The following is a 22,218-nucleotide window of genomic DNA, read 5'->3' on the forward strand; positions in this document are numbered from 1 at the left end:
TACAGTTGTATTTTCTTTAACATTATTTACTTTCATTCATTATCAGAACTATTTAAAACTAGTGATCAGTTAAGGGTATTATTGCACAATTTTTTCTTGAGAAAAGCAGAAAACTACAGTGTTAATAAATTCAGAAATGCACAATTCTAAATTAACTAATTTACTGATATTTCAATTTCTCCATGTTTCCATGTTCTTGCTCAAAATGGTCCAAAAACTGTTAAAATTAAAGTAACATCACACGAATTTTAGTATTTTTAAAGAATGTAACACTCTACATTATATTTGCATGCTAACAAAACAGTTGCTTTAAAATCTACAATGTCTACTGACATTTGAGGCAATCATTAACATACTTTCTTCAATTAGTTTTTTAAACTTAATTGAATTGTGTGCTGGGATCTTTAAGTGAAACCTTGAATAAAGTTGGTGGGTTAAACTAACTTTTTAAATGGTGCCTACTTTGTAAATGTTGCAAATTCTATCAGATTTGCAGTGGTACAATGAGCAAGCCTTTCAGTTGTACCAAGTTAAAGACCATACTTTTTCAATTTGCAGGTGCAATTAAGTAAAACCATAAGAAAGTTATTTTGTCATATGACTTTGTTCTGCTTTAAAAAATTGTATATAGTTTATCTAGTTTTTCCTCTTAATAACCACAAAGTTATCTATCTCCAATATCTCATTTCTTTAGATATTAAATTCCATATACTTAACCAAAAAATTATAAGAAAACTTTATCTTCAACACTTCTTCTGTTTGGATACTTAAATAAATGATTGGCTCTGTCAATAATAGCTAGTAGACTCATTTTTAAATTGCTATTTTTCTTTCTCTACCAAGGTCATTCTTTTAGATGAAAGAATCATTTCAAATCATTTCAAAAAGACCAAAGCCCTTGATCTTTTCACTCTCTAACAAGGATTCCTCTTTCCCACCACTTTTCAAAAATCCTTTTCTGAATCTATAGTTGATCCTGGGGTATGGTTCAGATGGGAGTTTCTGTAACTTTTTAGGGAAAGGTGAGAGTTTCTGTAACTTTTCACATTGATTTATACATCAAAATGTGTAATCTTAATATAGTGACTTAGATCTAATGATTTTGATTAAGATTACATATTTAGGTGTATATTAATGTTACTGCCTAGCAACTTCATCACTATTGCTTGCAAAACTGCCACACCCTTGAAATTTTAACCCAAACTCCTCTTACCAGGTGAAGAACCATGAAGACTCACATTCTAATTAGTCATTAAATAGTTCCAATATCCGTTATTCTATGGCATATTGCCACTATGAATCTAATATTCATTTACTACCTTGTCCCAAGTTACAGAATAAAAAAATGCTATTTCTTAGGAGTATAAAAGTAATTTTCACCCGAATTATGTTGATGCTTGTGTTTTACTTCATATAAGAATTCAAGAACAACCCTCAAAGCTTTTAAGAACTGATCCTTCAGTTTGACTTCAAACAAAAGGCAAGGTAAAAGCAGTTTGTAAACTGTGAAATCCTATCAATTTGTACACACTTCTACTATCATGAAAAGATTATTCGGCTCTATTAAAATTTGGCATTAATGATGCTAGCTTAACATGTTAATAAAATTTAGAACATTTTCTGTTCTTTGCTAATCTTAAATCAGAAGATTTAACTGCTGATTAAACATTCAGTTACAGGTTTAAAAACTCAAATATTAGAAAATATCAAGGAGTTAGACACTTGATAAAACATTTGTAAACTTCAAAACTTCAACTTTTAGAGAAAGGCGAGGCACCTAGACAAAAAAAAAAAACACCCTATTTCCACATTTTGAAACCATGAGTATTCCTGGTTCTTCCCTGAGAAAATCTTAGACTACTTCAATGATTTAAAACATAATAATATTCAGATACAAAATGGAACTAAACGTCCTGGCCTAACCAGAAATCCCTGGGTTGTTACTGTGAAATAAGACTTGTTAAGATTTCCACAGCAAGATTAAGAAGAAAACAAGCAAGACAACGCTGGGTAATCGTGACGGGACTGAAATACAGGAGTGACGTCTGGGAAACTATCTTCTTGGTTCTTTCCCAGGCAAAGACCAACCTGAACAAGGGTCTCGTTTCTCTGTACCTCTCCACAGTCTCACCTGTGAACAGACCCTCGCGCCTCTAATACCTCTCTTAACACCAGCATAGTTGTAACCTGTCGCGAGAGTACCAACAAATGGAAAGCCACAAGGAATTCGTCAGATAAAAGCAAACTTGGAAGAGAAACAGTCTCGGGTGAAGTCCTAAGGCCGCATGAGAAACTCAAGTTGTGATTGAAAAATCTTGCCCTACCTCTTTACCACAAAACGGAATTGCCTGCCTTTTTCCATTCCTGAACCCAACACATTTGCCCAGATTCTTCCAAACCAAAGAAACCTCCGACATAGACAGACTATAGGAACCATCAAATTCCCGGTGAAACCCTACCCCTTAGTACAGCCTCCCAGAAGAAGAAAAGATCAAATGAGACCGGCTCAGCGGGGTCTTCCTGTAGTGACCCCTGAGTTAACGTATTTATTTTCACGGTGCAACTGCTGATCACTTTACAGAGACATATCATGCTGTAGCTCTGCATGGAGCTGAAGACAAAAGCAACATTTTTATTAATGTTATAATTATTATAATTATTTTTAACAAAGCTATTAAATAACCTGTACAAAGCCCAAACCGGTCCTAGCGAAAACCCGAGCACTATTTCAAATCTCCCAAGTTCCTTTCGCTTCAATTCAGCAGCATTTCCTATATACAAGGCCAGCCCAAGGTGGTCCCCCAAAACTGTAGGTCTCCCAGACGGTGGGAACGGTTTAGAGTTTGGAACCGCCCTGGGGTAAGGCAGAGCTCCCAATTATAACCCAAATGCCCCAGCACCAACCCTACCGCCCTGCTCCTGGGCACTGGGTCCCTGTGTCCGAGGGTAAGGGAAGCTGGGAGCCTGGCTCCATTTTGGGAGGCAGGCAACAGAGAGGGGGTCCGTCTGCTGAGTCTCCCCTCCGCCAGCTGCCCACAGGTCCCCGGATCTCCCGCAGAGGTGCTGGGAAGGGGGTCCACCTCCAGGATGGCTCACAGGTCCCGCGGGTCCTCTCGCTTAACCCCGGCCTCAGCGACTTTGAGCTTCTTATTCTGGTGCGTCTTGACATGCTTGGCGAGGTGGTCGCTGCGCATGAAGCGCTTGCCGCACTCGGGACAGGCGAAGCGCTTCTCGCCCGTGTGAGTTCGCAGGTGCCGCTGCAGCTCGTCCGAGCGCGTGAAGCTCTTCCCGCAGAAGAGCCAGTTGCACACGAAAGGCCGCTCGCCCGTGTGCCAGCGCAGGTGCGCCTTCAGGTGCGACGTCTTCCCGTACACCTTGCCGCAGCCCGGCACGTGGCACACGTGCTGCTTCTTCTTGCCCGGCTCCGCCTCGGGGGCGCCGCCCGCCGCCTGGCAGTTGGGGCAGCGGCAGCGGCGGCACCTCCTGGCCGTGGCCGCCAGGGGGGCCTTGGTCTGCAGCAGCGCGGCGATCTGGCTCTGGTACTGCGCAAAGTCCGACGGGCCCAACACCAAGCCTCTTTGCAGGGCGGCGGCGGCTGCAGCAGCAGCGGCCGCAGAGGCCGGGAAGCGGGGCGCGTGGGGAGCCCCGGCACAAGCTCCGGAGAGGCCGCTTCCCGGAACCCCGGAGGCCCCCGGTCCGGCCCCCGCCTGCGGGATGCTCCACCACGGGAGGTCGTCGGGGGCCGGGTTGGGTGACAACTGGCGGCAGGTGGGCGGCGGGGGCGGCGGCGGTGGCGGGGGCAGCAGGTTGGAGTAGCCGGGCGGCAGCGCGGCCTGCGCCGCGTAGGGCACGTACGCGGGCGCGCAGCTGGCGGGCAGAGCCGCCATGCTCGAGGGCAGCATCTTGACCGGCGAGAACTCGTAGGGGTATGTGGGGTCGGCGGGGGGTGTGAGGGGAAGCTCGTGCGCAGCCCCGAAGGACTGCTGCAGGTGCGTCTTCTGCGGCGTCAGCCCCAGGCTGGGGTGCGGGGGCGGCAGTGCGCCTGGCGAGTGCGCCGGCATGTCAGCGGTCCACGGGTGGAAGAGCCTGGAGGGTGAGCCCAGCGCGGGGTCGTAGGGCACCTGCAGGAAGTCCGGGGGCGCCGTGGCGCCGGGCTGGCCGATGCGGCTACAGGTGGCGGCCAGCAGTGCCAGGGGCGAGTGCTTGCCCAGGTCCGGGGAGGCGCTGGGGGTGCGGTCCTGCATAGGCGGCGAGGGAGGGCGGAGAAGAGACAAAAGGTTAGCTCCAAGCGCGGACTCCGGGCCAGCCCGCCGCCCCCACGCCCGCTATTATACTGTCGCCACTCCTCCGTCCCAGCCGTCCCTCCCCCGCCACCGCACTCCACGCACGCACCCACCGGCCGCGGGAAACTTTTGGTGCCTGCACTACCTGAACGTGGGGCACGCGAGCGCTTCTTGCTAAACTACTTGGTGCACTGAGACGCCGTCCAGCCTTAGAGGAAGCAGGCGCAAAGTGGGAGGGGGAGGCGTCCGACGGGCCGCTCCCGGCTCCGTGGTCAGTAAGAGTCCGGAAACACCCACAACCCTGCCGCCCAGCCACCCTCCCTCCCATCTTTTAAGCTCTCTTGTCCTCACTGTCCTCGCGCTCCTCCCCGGCCCGCCCCAGGCTGAAGTCAGCAGGAGGGCCCAGCAGGGTGAGCTCCCGTCCTATTCTCGGCCAGCCGGGCACCTCCGAACAATCCTGGACCCACGCGTCCCTCCCGCAAAGGCCACACCGGATTAGGTGTGAAGTTGGCGTGGGTACCCCTAGGCCTGGCTCCGGCTGCACCCATCGGTGGGGTTCCCTTTGAGGTTCAAGGTGCACGGAGTACCAGGAGAGATCCGGACGTGGCCTTTTCCACCTTTCTCCCGCCCCCTCCGGGCTCGGCCCTAACCTGGAGAAAGGCCTGCAGCGAGTCGTTCCGGAGGACGGCCACCGCGGCCATGGTTACGGCTTGCAGGCCGCTGGCTGCGGAGCGGAGCGCCGCCACCGAGGCATGGACACCCGAAGGCGAGGACGAACGGCCGCCCAGCCTGCCTCCCCGGCGCCTACTCTGCGCGCCGGGGCCCTCCCCGCCCTCGCCCCTCGCCGCACCCCGCTCGCTAGCCCCGCGCGCGGTCTGAACGCTTCAGGATCACCTCCAAGAATTTGATAAGGACTTTGCTGGGCCGCCAGCCAGTCAGAGGGAAGATTTATGGCTTTGAAGTTTGCCGCTACCCAATCATCAAAGAATAGCGGCTCTTTCAGAAGCGAAAGCAAATCCTTTGAATCCACAAAGCTCCTATGGTGTGTTTGTTGGTCTGGATAAAAGAACTGATTATTAGGGGGGATGGGAAGGGAGGAGATAAAGGCGGGACAATTAATGAAGTAATCACTATGTGGGAAATGTATATACACAAATAATTGGATTTTCCTGATCAAAGGGGGTCTTGCCGCCTGGAGACCCGCGCTTGGGTTGCTCGAGACACACTTCCCGCCCTCCCACCCCCCCCCATACACACTTGCAATTAAAGATTTGCACCGAGGCAGCGCCCAAAGTGACAAAGTGTCTTTGTTATCTCTAGAAAAATCTGCCTTCAGCTTCCAGGCGCCGGACTTTGAGATGGGAAGGAGTGTAACTCTCCCCTGTATTTATTTGCACACCCGGCACCCTCGCCGCACACTCACCCGCCCGCGCACACAGCGGACCCAAGCGAGGCCCCCGGTGGAGCGTGGGACCGACCGCACCCGGCCCGCCGCGTGTCCCCCGCCCGCCGCGGTGGGGCCGAGGGCAGGGCTGTGACCTGGGGCGGGGCCGGGCGGCCGCCCAGCGCGGCGTTGGGTTGCGCGCACGCTCCAGGGCCACCCTCCTGACGAGCTACCGGGGCTCTCCTGTGACGTTCCTGCTGGCGACCTGGAAGTTTTCCTCAGGCCACAACTTTTGCAAAGTGTGGACCTGGGAAAAACACCCGCGCCGCGCATACCCTCAAAGCTGAGCGTGGCAGGACACCCAAGGCGACCCGTCATGCCCATCTGAGGGGGAGAAGCTGTGCTGTTCCGCCCCCTTCTCTTTAGGCCACCCTGGACCCCCAGGAGGCCCAGGCCGGCCTGTGGGGGGCCGAAAGCCCCAGTACCGCTGGTGATTTCTCTCTTGGAGCCCCGCCAAGCCAGCGCGCGCTCTCGCAAGCCTGACAGACCAAGAACTACTCGAAAAAAGTGAGGCGCGGTCTAGGAAGCCTGGTTGTTGTGGTTCCACAAACCACAAATCATATGAGAGAGAACCCCGAAGGGGGGAGAAAAGTCAGTACAAATTTGTTCCTGTCACCTTTGGAAACAAAAAGTTCCTCACCAGGCGCGGGGCGTGCTTTGCCATGGGCAGGGTCGCGCTTTCCGGGGCTTGGGTGATCCCCATCCCTCCCTGGACGCTCACTTCCTGCCGAGGAGGGCCGTCTGCCTCCTCCACGCCCAGGGCGCAGGGCGCGTCCTGCCCCGGCACTGCAGACCCCGGGATCACTTCCCCCGGGATCGCTTCCCCCGGGCGCGCGGGCGGGGAAGGAGGAAGAGGTGGGCGGGGCGCCGAGGGCTCCTCACCGCCCTGGGGCATTAGGGGCGCGGAACCTTGTTGGAGGCCTCGCTGCCCCGGCTCGCGAGACCGCACTGCAGAGTGGCCGCCGGAGCTCGGCCTACTCCTTTCCCCCACCCACCTCCTGGCGGACACGGTTTCCATTCTCCAGGCTGCCGACCGTGGGGGAGCCCCTAATCAGCTCGCGCCCGGCCTCTCTGCCGGTCTTCCTCACGGAACCGTACCGCGACCGGGGACCGACGGGAAACGACGGACGGGGTGACCTATCTCCCGATGCAGCGTCAGAGGTTAGCCTAACTACAGCGGACTCAGAGTCTAGGACGTATAAGGATGCCCTCCGCACTTGCATCAGGGGTTGGGGACTCGATGCCTCCGGGCCCACCTTTTCCCATGGGCGAGCCTGCGGGAGAGAATATCGTACTAAAGACGGGTGGGCTGCTTGCGACCCAAATACAATGGGTCCCTCGCACATCCTGCACTCGCACCGCGCCCTTCTCCCGCAACGAGCTGTCCCCTCTAGAACGCGATCAGCTACCACACGGCTTGGCCAACCCGATCTGGCTTCTGAAGATGAGATCAGCTGCTCTGGGAGCGGAGAAGTGGAGAGAGCTTAGTGGTTTCATCGGAGGCGTGGCTGACCTGCTCCTTACCACGGTCCCGTCCAGGGTTTGAGTCTTGGAGAAGCGTGGGACCAGAGGGAGCCCTTTCCCGGATGCAAGTCAGAGGCCAGAGAGTCGCTTGGCACGCACTCGCGCCTGCACATGCCCGCACCGTCGAAGCGATCTGGTGCCTTAGCGCTTGTTTCCTCTCCAGCTCCCTTGAGGTCTTTGAAGTCTCCTTTCCCAGGAAGGCGGGCAGGGCCTGGCTAAGCAGGATGGAAGGCTGCCCTTTTTGTTGAATCTGATAGCTACTTTCCCAAAAAGACCAGAAGAGCCATTTCACATCTCCATAGTTATAGGAGTTAGCTTTTTCTCCAAGATGTCCCCACTAGCCAGTTAAACCACCATCAGTGGGCAACAGGGTGAAAGTTAGTGGCTTGGTGGTTAAGAGCTCGGAGTCCTAGCTCTCTGAAGGCATTTTTCCCGCCTTGACACTTTCTAGTTGGTGACCTTGGCAAGCAAGGTACTCAGCCTCTGTGTACCTCAGTTTTGCGGTTTGTAAAATGGGAGTTAGAATAGTGCACCCCTTGTAGAGTGGCTGTAGGTTTCAGAGTTAATATATGCAAGCTCTTTAGGACTGTGCTGAGCGTACAGAAGGCCCTCTCTTGAGTGGTCGCAGTCAGCTGCTCTCGGCCGCATCTCCATTTGTGAAAACCCGCCCAGAGTCCGGTCCTCCCAGGCCCCAGCTGAAGTTTGGAGAGAGACTTTGCCGAATAGCTGTTTAGTCTCCACCAACCCCCTTGGCTCTCGGAGCTCCTGAAAAAAGTTCTTAATGAAGTAATGTTGAGAGCGTCCATTAAAAATGCAATGCTGGGAGATCAAAGTACAATATTTATTTTAGAAATTTGTTGCAATCACCAAGAGATACAGGTATCAAGGCCAAATGTCAGTTCCATTACACAAAGCCCTGCGCCCGGGAAGAGCGTGTGGCTGCTCTGCCATAATGTAAAGAGACATCAAAGACCGAGCGCGCTGCAAAAGTGCGCAGCCGGGGGGAGGGAGCATGCCCGGGAGGGCCAGGCGCGCCCCAGACAGCGCGGGGGCTGCGGGGGCGGGGGTCAGTTCAAAGAGGTATCCGCTGGGGCGCGAGTTCACAGGAGGGAAGATTTAATGGGCTTTCTTTTGTTGGTGGGTGTGTTTGCGCACCGTGGACCCAGGAACTCCTATGTGGTCCTCCTGCCTCGGGGCGGAGATGGGGGTGGGGTGGGAGCTGCGAATGTGGAGCAAACTTTAACCGTGGCGGGGGGCGGGGAGGTTGAATACCAGTCTCCTGGCTGCAGCTGGCACAGCGGAGCTGCTCTCCAAGCAGCAGGGTTCCGAGGCTGGGAAGTTTGCATTGCAGTTTCTTCGCGGGCGGGCGGCGAGCGCCAACTGCTTGCCACCTGAGAGAGGAAGAGGCGGATAGGTGAACCCGCAGCGACACTTGCTTAGGGGACGGACCAGCTCTGCGCTCTCTGGGATTAACTTTGGGGTTGCTACTTCGAGCCCAAGCTTGGTACCTCGCCTCGGGCATTTTCTTGAAGCAAGAAGGGATGCACGGCTCTGGCATAAATCCAACTAGTCACCCCTCTCCAGCTGATTTTTTAAAAATCTAGATGTTATTTACATCATTTCAGCAAATTCTTAATTCTTTGGACTTTCACAGTAAGATGTTTCTTAACTGGCTGGATCTCCCCCTTCCTTGCCAAGGAGACTCAACTTTGCAATTGCCTATATCTACCTAGTTAAATCGTTGCTATACTAAAGGTTCTGGGAGGATGGGGGCAGAATTATTTCCCCCGTGCTAATGCGGCAGGCACTGAATTGTAGAAGGCTGCACATGCATTTCTTCAGTTATCTACAACCAAGAATTCTCAGAGCAGTCCCTCGGCAGCCTTTTGAAGCTGTGCTAGAGCAGAAAGCTGCTATTGTTCTCATCTCTCAACAAGGAAAGGATCAAACTTTGTCTCTTCAATTTGAAAGATTTTTTTTTTTTTATGGTGGTGGGGGGAAAGATTGCAATCTGATACTCTAAATTAACTTTGAGGATTTGGAGTGGTCTCCCAGTTTAAGCTGCAGATCAAATCACAGATACCCTAACGCCTGCATCTCAAGTCGAGGGTACGTCGTCATTAATAGGGTGGAGTAGTAAGTCACAAGCAATTATAATGTGGGTAACCCAGCCTGGTGACCGAGCTAGTTTACTTTCCAAGGAAATGGGACCATTTCCTCAACTGGAATCCTTGAATTAAATTTAAACTTAAACTTCTAAATTGAATCAGTTTACAATACTGGATGTAGAACTAGGAAGAATTTTTAAAAATCTAATTCTCCCTCATTTGATGGGAGGAGGAAACAGCATTTGTATGATACGAATCCTGCCTGCACAACACTGTGATCTTCAGTAGATGTTCGATAAATGCTCATTGATATTGGGTGGTAGAGTGGAATTGTGTGTACCAACGTCATCTGTGTAATGACTGGTGCCGCAGAGCACACAAATGAAGTAGGAAGTCAGAGAGGATTGGTGAGGGCTGGAGTGGTCAAGGGAGGCTTTATCAAGGAGCTGGGGTTTGGAGGAGACTTTCAGGACTCACAGAATTTTAACTAAATTTTAATTTTAGTTAATTTTAGTGCAAAGAAAGGAAGAAGGTGAAGGGAAAGGGATAGCAGAAAGAGAATTCCACTTCAGTGAGAAGTTGAACAATGATGAAGTTTTGGGCCTTTGATCTGTTGATGTGGACATGGTGGGGTCAGATTAGAGAAGTCAGAACAAGGAGTTTGCCCTCATGCTGTATACATTATAGTAGGAACTCCTCCTGAGCAAGTAAATAATGTGAGTTCAATTCCATTTATGAAAGCTTCTCCCCTAGAAGGGTTGGCTTGCAGAGTCTGGAAGGATAGATGCAAATGCAGTTATGTAGGTGTGAGATGGTGAAAGTTTTGATTGGGAACTGGTGGTAGTAGTGAAAGGATGACTCAACATTTTAAAGGGGAAAAAGAGCAAAATTTGGTGACAGGTTGGAATAAGACATTAAATAAAGGGGACACTCAAAAGGACTCCTTTTTTGAGCAAATGGTGCTGGGACAACTGCATATCTACATGTAAAACAATGAAGTTGGACCCTTTCCTTACAACACACACACAAATTAACTGTAATCATAGACTTAAATGTAAGAGTTAAACTCTAAAGCTCTCAGAAGAAAACAAAGGAGGCTGGGTGTGGTGGTTCATGCCTGTAATCCCAGCACTTTGGGAGGCTGAATCACAAGGTCAGGAGTTCGAGACCAGCCTGGCCAACATGGTGAAACCCTGTCTCTATTAAAAATACAAAAACTTAGTTGGGCATAGTGGCAGGTGCCTGTAATACCAGCTACTCAGGAGGCTGAGGCAGGATAATCGCTTGAAACTGGGAGGCTGAGGTTGCTGTAAGCCAAGATCATGCCACTGCACTATAGCCTGGGTGAGAGAGTAAGACTCCATCTCAACAACAACAACAACAACAAAAAAAAAAAAAAAAAAAAAAGAAAAGAAAAGAAAAGAAAATAAAGGAGTAAATCTTCATGACCTTAGGCAAAACCTTCTTAGATGTGACACCAAAAGCACAAATGACAAAAGAAAAAATAGTTAAATTGAACTTCACCACATTTAAAACTTTTGTGCTTTAATGAACACCATCAAGAAAGTGAAGACAACCCACAGAATTGGAGAAATCCTTTGCAAGTTATATACCTAATAAATGAACCCGTGCAACTCAACAATAAAAAGACAACCCAATTTAAAACTGGATAAAGGATTTGAATAAACATTTCCCCAAAGGAAGATATACAAATGGTCAATAAACACATGAAAAGAAACCCAACATCATTAGCCATCACTGAAAAGCAAATAAAAACCACAGTGAGAGAAACCCCTTCACATCTACTGGGATGACTAGATTGTAGAAAAGATAGTAAGTGTTGGTAAGGATGTGGAGAACTGGACCCCTCATACTTGCTAACAGGAATGTAAAATGGTACAGAAAACAATTGAAAAACAATGTGGCAATTCCTCAAAATGTTAAACATGGAATTATAATTCTACTGCTAGGTAGATACAAAAAAAATGGAAAATATACATTCACATAAAGACTTGTATATGAATGTTCATAGCAGCATTATTCATAATAGCCAAAAGTTGGAAACCTAAATGTCCATCCCCTGATAAATGGATAATATGTGATACATCTATGTAAAGGAATATTATTCAGCTATAAAAAGGGATGAAGTACTGATACATGTTACAATATGGATGAACCTTGAAAACATGCTAAAGGAAGCCAGTCACAGAAGTCACCTATTGTACGTTTGCGTGTATATGAAATGTCTAGAATGGAAAAATCCAGAGATGGAAATCACATTAGTGGCTGCCAGGGACTTGGGGTTGGGGGAAAAAGGAATGACTGCCAATGGGTAAGGCTTTTTGGTGGGGGGTAAAAATAGCCTCAAATCCATTGTGGTGATGGTTGTACAACTCTGTGAATATACTTTAAAAAATTGTACAGTTTAAATGGATGAGTTATATGATACGATATGATAGGTAATTCTATTGCAATAAAGCTGTTTAAAAATAACATCAAAAGGACCCCAGGGTTTTAGCCTGTGCGGCAGGAGGAATAGCTCAGTTGCTGACAAAAGCAGGAGAACAAGGAAAAGAGACACCGGAGTTAAGCAGAAGGACTGATTCAGGGTAGGCTGTTGAATCTAAGATTTTGGCTGGCTGCTCATGAAGAAATGCCTGCAGAAAGCTGTTAATGCCGGGAGTGGCAGTGAGTGTGATGGACAGGGCTAAGGAGAAGACGCATGAACTTTTGGCAAGTAGGGAGGGCTGAAAAAGTGAGCTCATAAGAGTGGAGATCAAACAGGTAGAGAAAAGCTACAACAGGATTTGGAGATAATGCACAAATATAAGATGAGCAGAGGAAGAGAAGCCATCAAAGCAACCCAAGAAAAAAGGGTGAGAGAGGCAGGAGAAAACACAGAGAGTAGGGGTGGGAGGATGAGCAAGACCAGTGTACCTGTCCAGGCTGGGGAAGGCAGTGGAGAGGGCTGCATGGTGAGCAACAGGAAGACTCTATTCGCTGGAGAGGAAGCCCATTCGAAGAGCCATTCGAAGAGCCTAGGTGAGGACAGAAGGGCAGAAGAGTCGAATTTAAGAAGCAGTTAGAACAGATAGCAGGGCAAGTAAAAGTTGTGTTTGTGTTTTAGGACCTGGTGAAAACGGGGAAGTGGTAGGTAGGGAGCCTAGAAAATGGCGGTTTGCAATGGAGTGTGAGTGTTTCCATTAATGAGGAGAGGAACTTCTTTTTCCCAGCTTGGGGTGAAGCAAGTATAGCCCCAGGACATAACTTCTGACCTGGGGGGAGCGTAACAAACTCAAGGAGAAGCTGCTGCTTTATTGATTTGAAAGGGTAATGGCACAGTCGTTGCTGGGAGTGAAAGGGGTGGTCACACATTCAAAAGGCAGTAGGAAACTGGTGGCAGGTCAGCTGAGTACATTTGCTTGTGCTGTGTTTTGCTTGATCACATTCAAGCCTCACACGTTTAAATCCCGCCTTCTCTTCCACTCTGCTGCCGTTTGGATTCCCTGAGATAAGAAGGTAAGGAGAAGGGGCCGGGTGCGGTGGCTCACACCTGTAATCCCAGCACTTTGGGAGATGGAAGTGGGCGGATCACTTGAGGTCAGGAGTTCAAGACCAGCCTGGCCAACATGGTGAAATCCTGTCTCTACTAAAAATACAAAAATATTAGCCAGGCATGGTGGGGATGCCTATAATCCCAGCTACTTGGGAGGCTCAGGCAGGAGAACCGTTTGAATCCAGGAGGTGGTGGTTGCAGTGAGCCGAGATCATGCCACTGCACTTCAGCCTGGGCGACAGAACGAGACTACATCTCAAAAAAAAAAAAAAAGGCCGGGCGCGGTGGCTCAAGCCTGTAATCCCAGCACTTTGGGAGGCCGAGACGGGCGAATCACGAGGTCAGGAGATCGAGACCATCCTGGCTAACACGGTGAAACCCCGTCTCTACTAAAAATACAAAAACTAGCTGGGCGAGGTGGCGGGCGCCTGTAGTCCCAGCTACTCGGGAGGCTGAGGCAGGAGAATGGCGTAAACCCGGGAGGCGGAGCTTGCAGTGAGCTGAGATCTGGCCACCGCACTCCAGTCCGGGCGACAGAGCGAGACTCCGCCTCAAAAAAAAAAAAGGTAAGTAGAGGGGGTGCCGTGAGCTGGAGTAAGGGGAGGAGTCCTGGGTGCCACTTGCCTCCCGTGGCAGGGAGGTCCTCCGGTAAACCTGCTTTTCTTAGACATGCATAGTTGCTTTCAACAGTACCGCCATGGACATGGATGATCTTTACAGACAAGGCCTCCTTACAAAAGACATATGTTAGGAAAAGGTACTGCCAAAATTCCTTTATTAAGTATATATTTTCCTACTTAGTCATTAATATTCATGTTTCAAAATGACCCTGTAGCAAGTACCACTTGATATGAGAAGGAATCAAGGCATGGATAAATCCATGAACTTAAGGTCATGGCAGGAGCCTACAGAAGCTCACAGTGCTGTGGCTTTGTACTCTGTGGCTCTGTCATCCATCTTTCTAGGCACAAGAAACCAAATCTTTACTGAGTGCGGTGGAAGGATGCCCAGGTGAGCACAGGCACAGTGCCAGATGCTGCAGAGGACCCGAGACGAAGAGTCACTGTGCCCTCAGAGAGTTTAGAATCCAGCACTGAGGAAAAGAGAGGTCATGGAGAGCACAGGTGGGTCTCACGATCATGAGAAGAATACTGTTGGCTGCAAGGGCCTGGCAACTGTGTGACTCATGAAGAAACAGGCCCAGTGAAGTAAGGTGGCTCCTTAAGATCACAGAGTGAAAGAACTGAGTCTCACATACATTATTTGAGACAGGTTCTCTCTCTGTCACCCAGGTTGGGGTGCAGTGGTACAATCTCGGCTCACTGCAACCTCCACCTTTTGGGCTCAAGCAATCCTCCTACCTCAGCCTCCCTAGTAGCTAGGACCACAGGCATGTGCCAACACATCTGGCTAATTTGTATTTTATTTCCTTGTGGAGACAGGGTCTCCCTATGTTGCTCAGGCTGGTCTCAAACTCCTGGGCTCAAGTGATTCTCCTGCCTTGGCTTCCCAAAATGTTGAGATTATGGATGTGAGCCACCACACCAAGCCTCATCATTTTTCCAGTGAACATTTTTCTAGGGAACATGAGGATTGAAAGAAAAGATTCTCCATGTACTGTTACCCATCTGTGGTGGCATTTATTTCCTGAAAAGAAATGAGTGTGATAAATCTTTCTTTTAGGCTAAGCAATAATGTTTCACATATAAAATTATTGAAATTTGATCTGGATTATAGCAATAAAATAAAACATGCATTAATATATAGGAGAATTACTTTGTATACAAACCCAACAAAGATTTAATGAAAAACGTTGTCATATATCAAGGAATGCAAATAAAGTCTGAACCCCCCATTTCTACCCCTCTAAGTCTAGCATCCCTAGATGGAGGCGGGGGTTGGCTAACTTAGGCTGGAGAGAGGCATGCTGGTGAGGTCATGGGTTTGCTCTGGTTTGTTGGTAGTGGTCTTTTGGGGGCCACAGCCTGCACACTGTCTCCCACCCAGTGTGCTTGTTTGACCATTTGGCTGGACGGTCATGCTGCTGCTGCCAATCACAACATGGGGTCTCACGGAATCCTCTCAATAAGTCTATTTTATAGATGGGTAATTTGCCCAAGATCCCACATCTTGTTCTTGGTATTGAGTGCAGGTAATGTCACTCCAGAGGGTAACCTTTTAACCATCAGAATAGAGTGCCTCCTTGGTTGAGTGCAAATCTCTTTCTATTATTGGGAAAGCAATTAAACACGTATGTGGGTCTGTGGTGGAATTATTAAATACGAAGTCTGTCTGGGATATTTACTGGCCACATTACAGGTTGTTTATTATTTGCCTCATGGTGAAAATGTCGGTCCCACATGAGATGTTTGTCATCTGGTTTTATCCAAGAGAAATATGGGTCTTGACCTCAAGGATTATAGTTCAGATCCATGATGACTTTTTCTTTCACTTCTAGAGTACTCTTTTCTTCCCCCACCCCCTGCCCCAAGCCACCAGGGGGCACACAGAATTGGCTATTTACCTTGGAAAATTTAAGACACCAATTTTAAGGATATAGATAAATATCAGTCCAATATCTTTAGAGGTACACTAATATCAAGTGTCCATCCCCATTTCCATTTAAAAGATCATCTCTATTTCCTTCAGGTCTGACAAGTGTCTCACCCATGGGCCTTTTGGTCTTCAGGAGGCAATGCCCTTTTTATTTGGGTTTCGCTGTCATGGTGTAGTTTCAAGTTGGATTTGTCCTCCTTCCTCTGCACCTTCCCCTGCAGAATCACAGAGATATAGATCCTCCTTTCCAGGACACCAGCACCAATCCCCCTTTGCCTTTGTTCTCTTCTCCTTTTCTAGGCTTTATTCATGGCTGCTCCCTGATGCCTTTCTCATTTGTTATTTTTTAAAGGTTCTCCTGGGTAACTGTTACAAGAGGCTCTAAACCTGCATCAGAATCCCTGCTTGTCTCTTATTTACTATGTCACTGGGGTTCATTCACAGTGAACAGAACCCATTCTACCTGGTTTAAGCAGAAACGGACTTATTATAAGATATTTAATGTCTAGGCCAGGCTCAGTAGCTCATGCTTGTAATTCCGGCACTTTGGGAGGCCAAGGTGGGCGGATCACCTGAGGTCAGGAGTTTGAGACCAGCCTGGCCAACATAGTGAAACCCCGTCTCTACTAAAAATACAAAAACTAGCTGAGTGTGGTGGTGCACACCTATAGTCCCAGCTATTTGGGAAGCTGAAGCAGGAGAATCACTTTAACCTGGGAGGCAGAGATTGCAGTGAGCCAAGATTGCACCACTGCACTCCAGCCTGGGTGACAGTGAGACTCTGTATCAAAAAAAAAAAAAAAAAAAAAAAAAAAAATGGCCGGGCACGGTGGCTTACACCTGTAATCTCAGCACTTTAGGAGGCTGAGGTGGGTGGATCATGAGGTCAGGAGATTGAGACCATCCTGGCTAACACGGTGAAACCCCGTCTCTACTAAAAAATACAAAAAATTAGCTGAGCATGGTGGTGGGTGCCTGTAGTCCCAGCTACTCGGGAGGCTGAGGCAGGAGAATGGCGTGAACCTGGGAGGCAGAGCTTGTAGTGAGCCGAGATCGCACCACTGCACTCCAGCCTGGGCGACAGAGTGAGACTCTGTCTCAAAAACAAAAACAAACAAACAAACAAAATTTAATGTTTTACAGAATGACTGGAGGGCAGAAGAAACAGAATTGCTACTGAGCTTTCAGGCATGATTCCCAATGCCACATCACAGACTTAGGTTTACAAGGGAGCTGCTGCTCCTGCCAGGATCAGGAGATTGTGAAATCAGAAAGCTGCCTGTCTCCTGGGAAGCCATTATGACAGCTGCCCATCTTCAGACTCATGCCACCTCTACTGTTATCACACTGAACTTGGGTCTGCCCACCTAGCGCAGCAAAGCCAAACCTTGACACTGGGATTGCAGCAAGAGAAGTGAGGCATTTATTACATGATGACAAGCAAGAAGGACTGGGCAGCTAAAGCTTATGACCTGAACTCTCAGATGGTTTGCAGTTAAGGGTTTTTAAAGGCAGGGAGGCAGATATTATAGGCTGATATGGTTTGGCTGTGTCCCCACCCAAGTCTCATGTTGAACTGTAATTCCCAGTGTTGTGGGAGGGACCTGCTGAGAGGTGATTGGATCATGGGGGTGGACTTCCCCCTTGCTATTCTCATGATAGTGAGTTCTCATGAGATCTGGTTGTTTAAATGTGTATAGCACTTCCCCCTTGCTCTCTCTCACCTGCTTTACCATGGTAAGGCATGCTTGCTTCCCCTTTGCCTTCTGCCATGATTGTAAGTTTCTTGAGACCTTCCTGTCATACTTCCTGTCTCGCCTGCAGAACTGTGAATCAATTAAACCTCTTTTCTTCATAAATTACCCAGTCTCAGGTGTCTCGCTCTGTTGCCTAGGCTGGAGTGCAGTGGCGCAATCTTGGCTCACTGCAACCTCCACCTCCCTGTTTCAAGCAATTCAGCTGCCTCAGCCTCCCGAGTAGCTGGAATTACATGCACGCACCACCGTGCTTGGCTAATTTTTGTATTTTTAGTAGAGACAGGTTTTCACCATGTTGTTCAGGCTGGTCTCGAACTTCTGACCTCATGATCCACCCACCTCAGCCTCCCAAAGTGCTGGGATTACAGGTGTGAGCCACCACACCCAGCCCCTTCAGGTAGTTCTTTATAGCAGTGTGAGAATAGGCTAACACACAGGTAAAGTTATAAATCAGTTCTCACACTGCTATAAAGAACTACCTGAGACTGGGTAATTTATGAAGAAAACAGGTTTGATTCACAGTTCTGCCAAGAACTGAGTTTGAACTTGAACCAATTTGAAAACACCAATCAGAAATCTTGGGAAGACAAATTGTTTTGGAAAGTGGGAAGAGGGGAGGTGTTTCCTGGGCATGTATTTATTTTGAAGATCTAGTGGGACGTTCCTGAGGAGATATCAAGGAGATAGTAATTCAGAGCTGGAACTCTAGATAAAGGTGAAGCTGGAGACAGATTTGGGAGTCATGTGTGAGAGAGGTAGTCAAGGGAGCGCACATTGTAGGAACTCAATAAATGCTGGTTGAATGACATACTCCCTTAACAGCTGGGACCAGACTGGCTAAACCATAATTAATGTTTGTAGTGAGCAGAAAGAGCACATTGGCTTTTGGCCATAAAGGAGAAGTGAGGGTCCAGGAATGGAGACGAGGAATTAACCTGAAGCAACTGCATAATTAGCAAATATAGCAGATATTTGGATTGGTTCATTTCAGCTATTCCAATCTCTTTCTAAGACAGCAAACAAAAAACTATATTTTCCAGATTCCCTTGCAGCTAGGGTTCCCCATATATAATATTTAGATCATACCTATCAGATGCAGCATACCAAATTTGGAAAGCAGAAGTAAACAGTTGTAAGGCAAGAACTGTGCTTTGGCTGTTCCTACTAGTAAGCACAGTGGTGGTACCTTTGTTTTTTCTGTGACAGATGTAACAGGTCCTAAGTCTCAGCCCTATATTCATAGTTGTCAAGAGATAAGACACATATCATGGTAGTGAGATAGAGCAGAAACCCCCAAGCATGGAAATAAAGGAAAACCTTGAGTTCCTTTAAGGGTAATTCCAGGCTCCTGGTGAGAACTCAGAAGTAAATGAGCAATTGGATAAGCGAGAATGTAATTGTTGCTTAAAATAATAGCCAAGGAAGTTAGAGTCATAAGAATGTTTGGTTCCCTGTAGAAACTGAAAATAACCTTTTTTTTTTTTTTTTTTTTTTTAGATGGAGTCTCGCTCTGTCCCCCAGGCTGAAGTGCAATGGCGCCATCTCAGGTCACTGCAATTTCCGCCTCCTGGGTTCAAGCAATTCTCCTGCCTCAGCCTCCTGAGTAGCTGGGATTACAGGCACCTATCAACATACCTGGCTAATTTTTGCATTTTTAGTAGAGACGGGGTTTCACCATGTTGGCCAGGCTGGTCTTGAACTCCTGACCTCAAGATCCTTCTGCCTCAGCTTCCCAAAGTGCTGGGATTACAGGCGTGAGCCATCGCACCTGGCAAAAATCAATTCTTAATAAATGTCCTTGAGTTGTTTTTTAGAAACCTGAAACCCCACAAAATGGATCCCGTGGCATGCAGACCTCAGTCAGATAAGGGGGAACTGAGGACTGAACTCTGACCACTGTTCCTTGTTTCAGATTTCTTCCTGAGGGGCCTGGAGGAGGTCATACCCAGAAGCCAGAGCTAACATTCTTACTGCTGATTCCAAATTTTAGATGAAGCTTCACCTCCTTAACCAAGACCCGTGGGCCCCCTTTGAGATGTTCCACCTTTTTAGGTCAAACCAATGCATAGCGCAGGAGCCAACATGTGTGGGAAGAAGCCTTCAGGTGATCCAGCCTCCAAATGTTGGAGCCACCATAGCTGAGATGCCAGACATCATGGAGCAGAGATGAGCCATCCTCTCTGTGCACAGTCCAAATTCTTGACCCAGAAAATCCATGAGCACAATGAAATGGCTGTTGTTTTACTCCACTAAGTATAGGGTGGTTTGCTATATAGCAATAAGGAATCAAAACACCCCTCACATTCATGTTGCATATTATCTGATGGTTATCTTTCACTGACACCAAGCAGCTCATATTTTTATCTTGCTCGAAAAACCTTAACTCATTCCCCCATTGAATATGGAATTAATTTTATATTCTTTAGGCTTGCATTCAAGATTCTGCTCAGTTCTGAATCTTACCACCTTATCTTTCACTTTAATCTGCTGCTCACTTTCAATCCACTTGTGCCATATATCAGATCTTCACTGGGCCACAACTGATACTTTCCTATCTCCATATCCTTTCACCAGCACTGGCCTTTTGCTTGGAATTGTGATTTTCTATATTTACCAAATTCCTAGCTATCCTTCCTTCAAGCTCAGTGCAAATCTCACATCCTGTAAGACTATGCTGCCCAACGTGGTAGCCAGTAGCCACATGTGGCTATTTACATTTTAAAAAGCACTGATTAAAATATAAAGATTAGGCCGGGCGCGGTGGCTCAAGCCTGTAATCCCAGCACTTTGGGAGGCCGAGACAGGTGGATCACGAGGTCAGGAGATCGAGACCATCTGGCCTACACGGTGAAACCCCCGTCTCTACTAAAAAAATACAAAAAACTAGCCAGGCGAGGTGGCGGGCGCCTGTAGTCCCAGCTACTCAGGTGGCTGAGGCAGGAGAATGGCGTGAACCTGGGAGGCGGAGCTTGCAGTAAGCTAAGATCTGGCCACTGCACTCCAGCCTGGGTGACAGAGCGAGACTCCGTCTCAAAAAAAAAAAAAAAAAAAAAAAAAAAAATATATATATATATATATATATATATATATATACACACATATAAAGATTAGTTCCTCAGTCTGACTGGCCACTTTCAGTGCTCAGAGGCCACATCCCAATGAACAGCACTGTCTTGTTAGCTTTTCCTTTCTCAACTAATCTCTCCTACTCCCATATGACCTTAAAACTGCATTTTTAGCAATTTTGACCTGAATATTTTTGAGGGTTGTATAATCCAAATCCATAAAATTACAGATACACCTTGGCTTTCTACCATTCTAGTCCTCTACTCTGTAAATGGGAGGTGGCTCAAATATTAACTGAGTTGGGAGGAAGCAGTGGTTAATCTCTATACTATACTAAGGGGTCTGGGTGAAATGACCTCTTACGATCTTTTCCAGTAAAATGTTCTTCAACAAACAACACAAGTCTGTTATCTTCAACAATGTATAATCTACCAGGAAAGCTATTTTTCAAATCACAGATGATTTGGGAGGAAGGTCTCTTGAGTGGAGCATTCTGGTATAGCCGTTTCTGTTCTCTCCAGCAGCTATTTTAGGTATTTAATTATTTTAGAGTGTGTGCTTGCATGTGTTTTGTCTCAACGTATGCCAAATTTTTGCCTAGTCCTCCTGACGTCTTAATCTATCTGCCAATGCTACATGCCATCAAGCCAAGGGAGAATTTCCTTCTCACCATTGCTTCTCTGACTAAGGAAGACATAAGCACAACCAATCACCAGACTGACGAAATTCCTTCCAGTTTCAGAAAAGATTATCAACAATCCCTAAATTATTAAATTCATACTAATAAAGCACAAAAATTGAATTCTAATGTTATATGCTATATGACAAGACTACTTCATTGTGTGTGTGTATGTGTAATTATTTTCAAGTTAACCATCTAAATTTTACCTGTACAAGAAAGCAGTTATTAGGCATATGATAGATGCACTGTGTTCATTAACGTGACTTTCACAAGCCCTGCAGAGACAGCCCTTGATGGTGTTCATACATTACATGATGTGTTCATGTTAACATTATTTACTATTTTCATTTCCTTCACTCATAGCCCAAGAGTGAGCTCCTCTTAAACCTGGGACATTTTTGAGGTTGAGGTTAATATTTACTTAATCTAAACATTCTATTTTATTATTTATTTTTTATTATTTATTTTTTATTTTTTTTGAGGTGGAGTCTCGCTCTGTCTCCCAGGCTGGAGTGCGGTGGCGTGATCTCGGCTCACTGCAAGCTCCGCCTCCCAGGTTCACGCCATTCTCCTGCCTCAGCCTCCCGAGTAGCTGGGACTACAGGCATCTGCCACCTCGCCCGGCTAATTTTTTTGTATTTTTAGTAGAGATGGGGTTTCACCGTGTTAGCCAGGATGGTCTCGATCTCCTGACCTCGTGATCCACCCACCTCGGCCTCCCAAAGTGCTGGTATTACAAGTGTGAGCCACCTCGCCTGGCGCTATTTTATTATTTTATCATTAGTTTTTGAGACAAGAGTCTTGCTCTGTCACCCAGGCTGGAGTGCAGTGGTGCAATCTTGGCTCACTGCAACCTCCACATCCCGGGCTCAAGCAATTCTTGTGCCTCAGCCTCCCGAGTAGCTGGGAGTACAGATGCCCACCACCATGCCTGTCTAATTTTATGTTTTTAGTAGAGACAAGGTTTTGCCATGTTGGCCCAGCTGGTCTCAAACTCCTGGCCTCAAGTGATCCACCCACCTTGGCCTCCTCCCAAAGCGCTGGGATTACAGGCGTGAGCCACCACACCTGGCTTAAAATTCTATTTTAAATATAAAAACCTGGCCTCTGTAACAGAAGCCCCTTTTCAGTTACTCAGTAACCCTACTTTTATCTAACAGTAATACATGGGAATTTATCTGGAATAGATGCTGAAAATCAGGGCACTGCTCTTTGGTTTTGGATTTCTTGACTTTTGGATAC

The 22,218-nt window shown here is 47.6% G+C and overlaps 1 protein-coding gene and 1 pseudogene across 1 annotated transcript; one reads left to right on the forward strand and one right to left on the reverse strand.

Moving 5' to 3' along the window:
* Nucleotides 1–2,506: 2,506 nt before the first annotated feature.
* SP5 (Sp5 transcription factor) lies at nucleotides 2,507–5,154 on the reverse strand. The gene is made up of 2 exons (XM_010377616.2): nucleotides 4,934–5,154; nucleotides 2,507–4,238 (listed from the first exon to the last, which is right to left on the reverse strand). Exons 1-2 carry the CDS (start codon nucleotides 4,982–4,984, stop codon nucleotides 3,093–3,095), a joined length of 1,197 nt encoding a protein of 398 aa, XP_010375918.2. The 5' UTR covers nucleotides 4,985–5,154; the 3' UTR covers nucleotides 2,507–3,092.
* An 889-nt stretch (nucleotides 5,155–6,043) lies between these two features.
* Nucleotides 6,044–6,898, forward strand: LOC104673535 (annotated as a pseudogene).
* Nucleotides 6,899–22,218: the final 15,320 nt, after the last annotated feature.

This window comes from Rhinopithecus roxellana, chromosome 14, assembly GCF_007565055.1.
Source record: "Rhinopithecus roxellana isolate Shanxi Qingling chromosome 14, ASM756505v1, whole genome shotgun sequence".
NCBI classification, from domain to species: domain Eukaryota; kingdom Metazoa; phylum Chordata; class Mammalia; order Primates; family Cercopithecidae; genus Rhinopithecus; species Rhinopithecus roxellana.

Excerpts from the sequence above, each read along its gene's own strand:
- SP5 (XM_010377616.2), bottom strand. The coding sequence starts at position 4,984 with ATGGCCGCGGTGGCCGTCCTCCGGAACGACTCGCTGCAGGCCTTTCTC. Across the intron at positions 4,239-4,933 it reads CGCTGCAGGCCTTTCTCCAG|GACCGCACCCCCAGCGCCTC; the intron begins GTTAGGGCCGAG and ends CCGCCTATGCAG.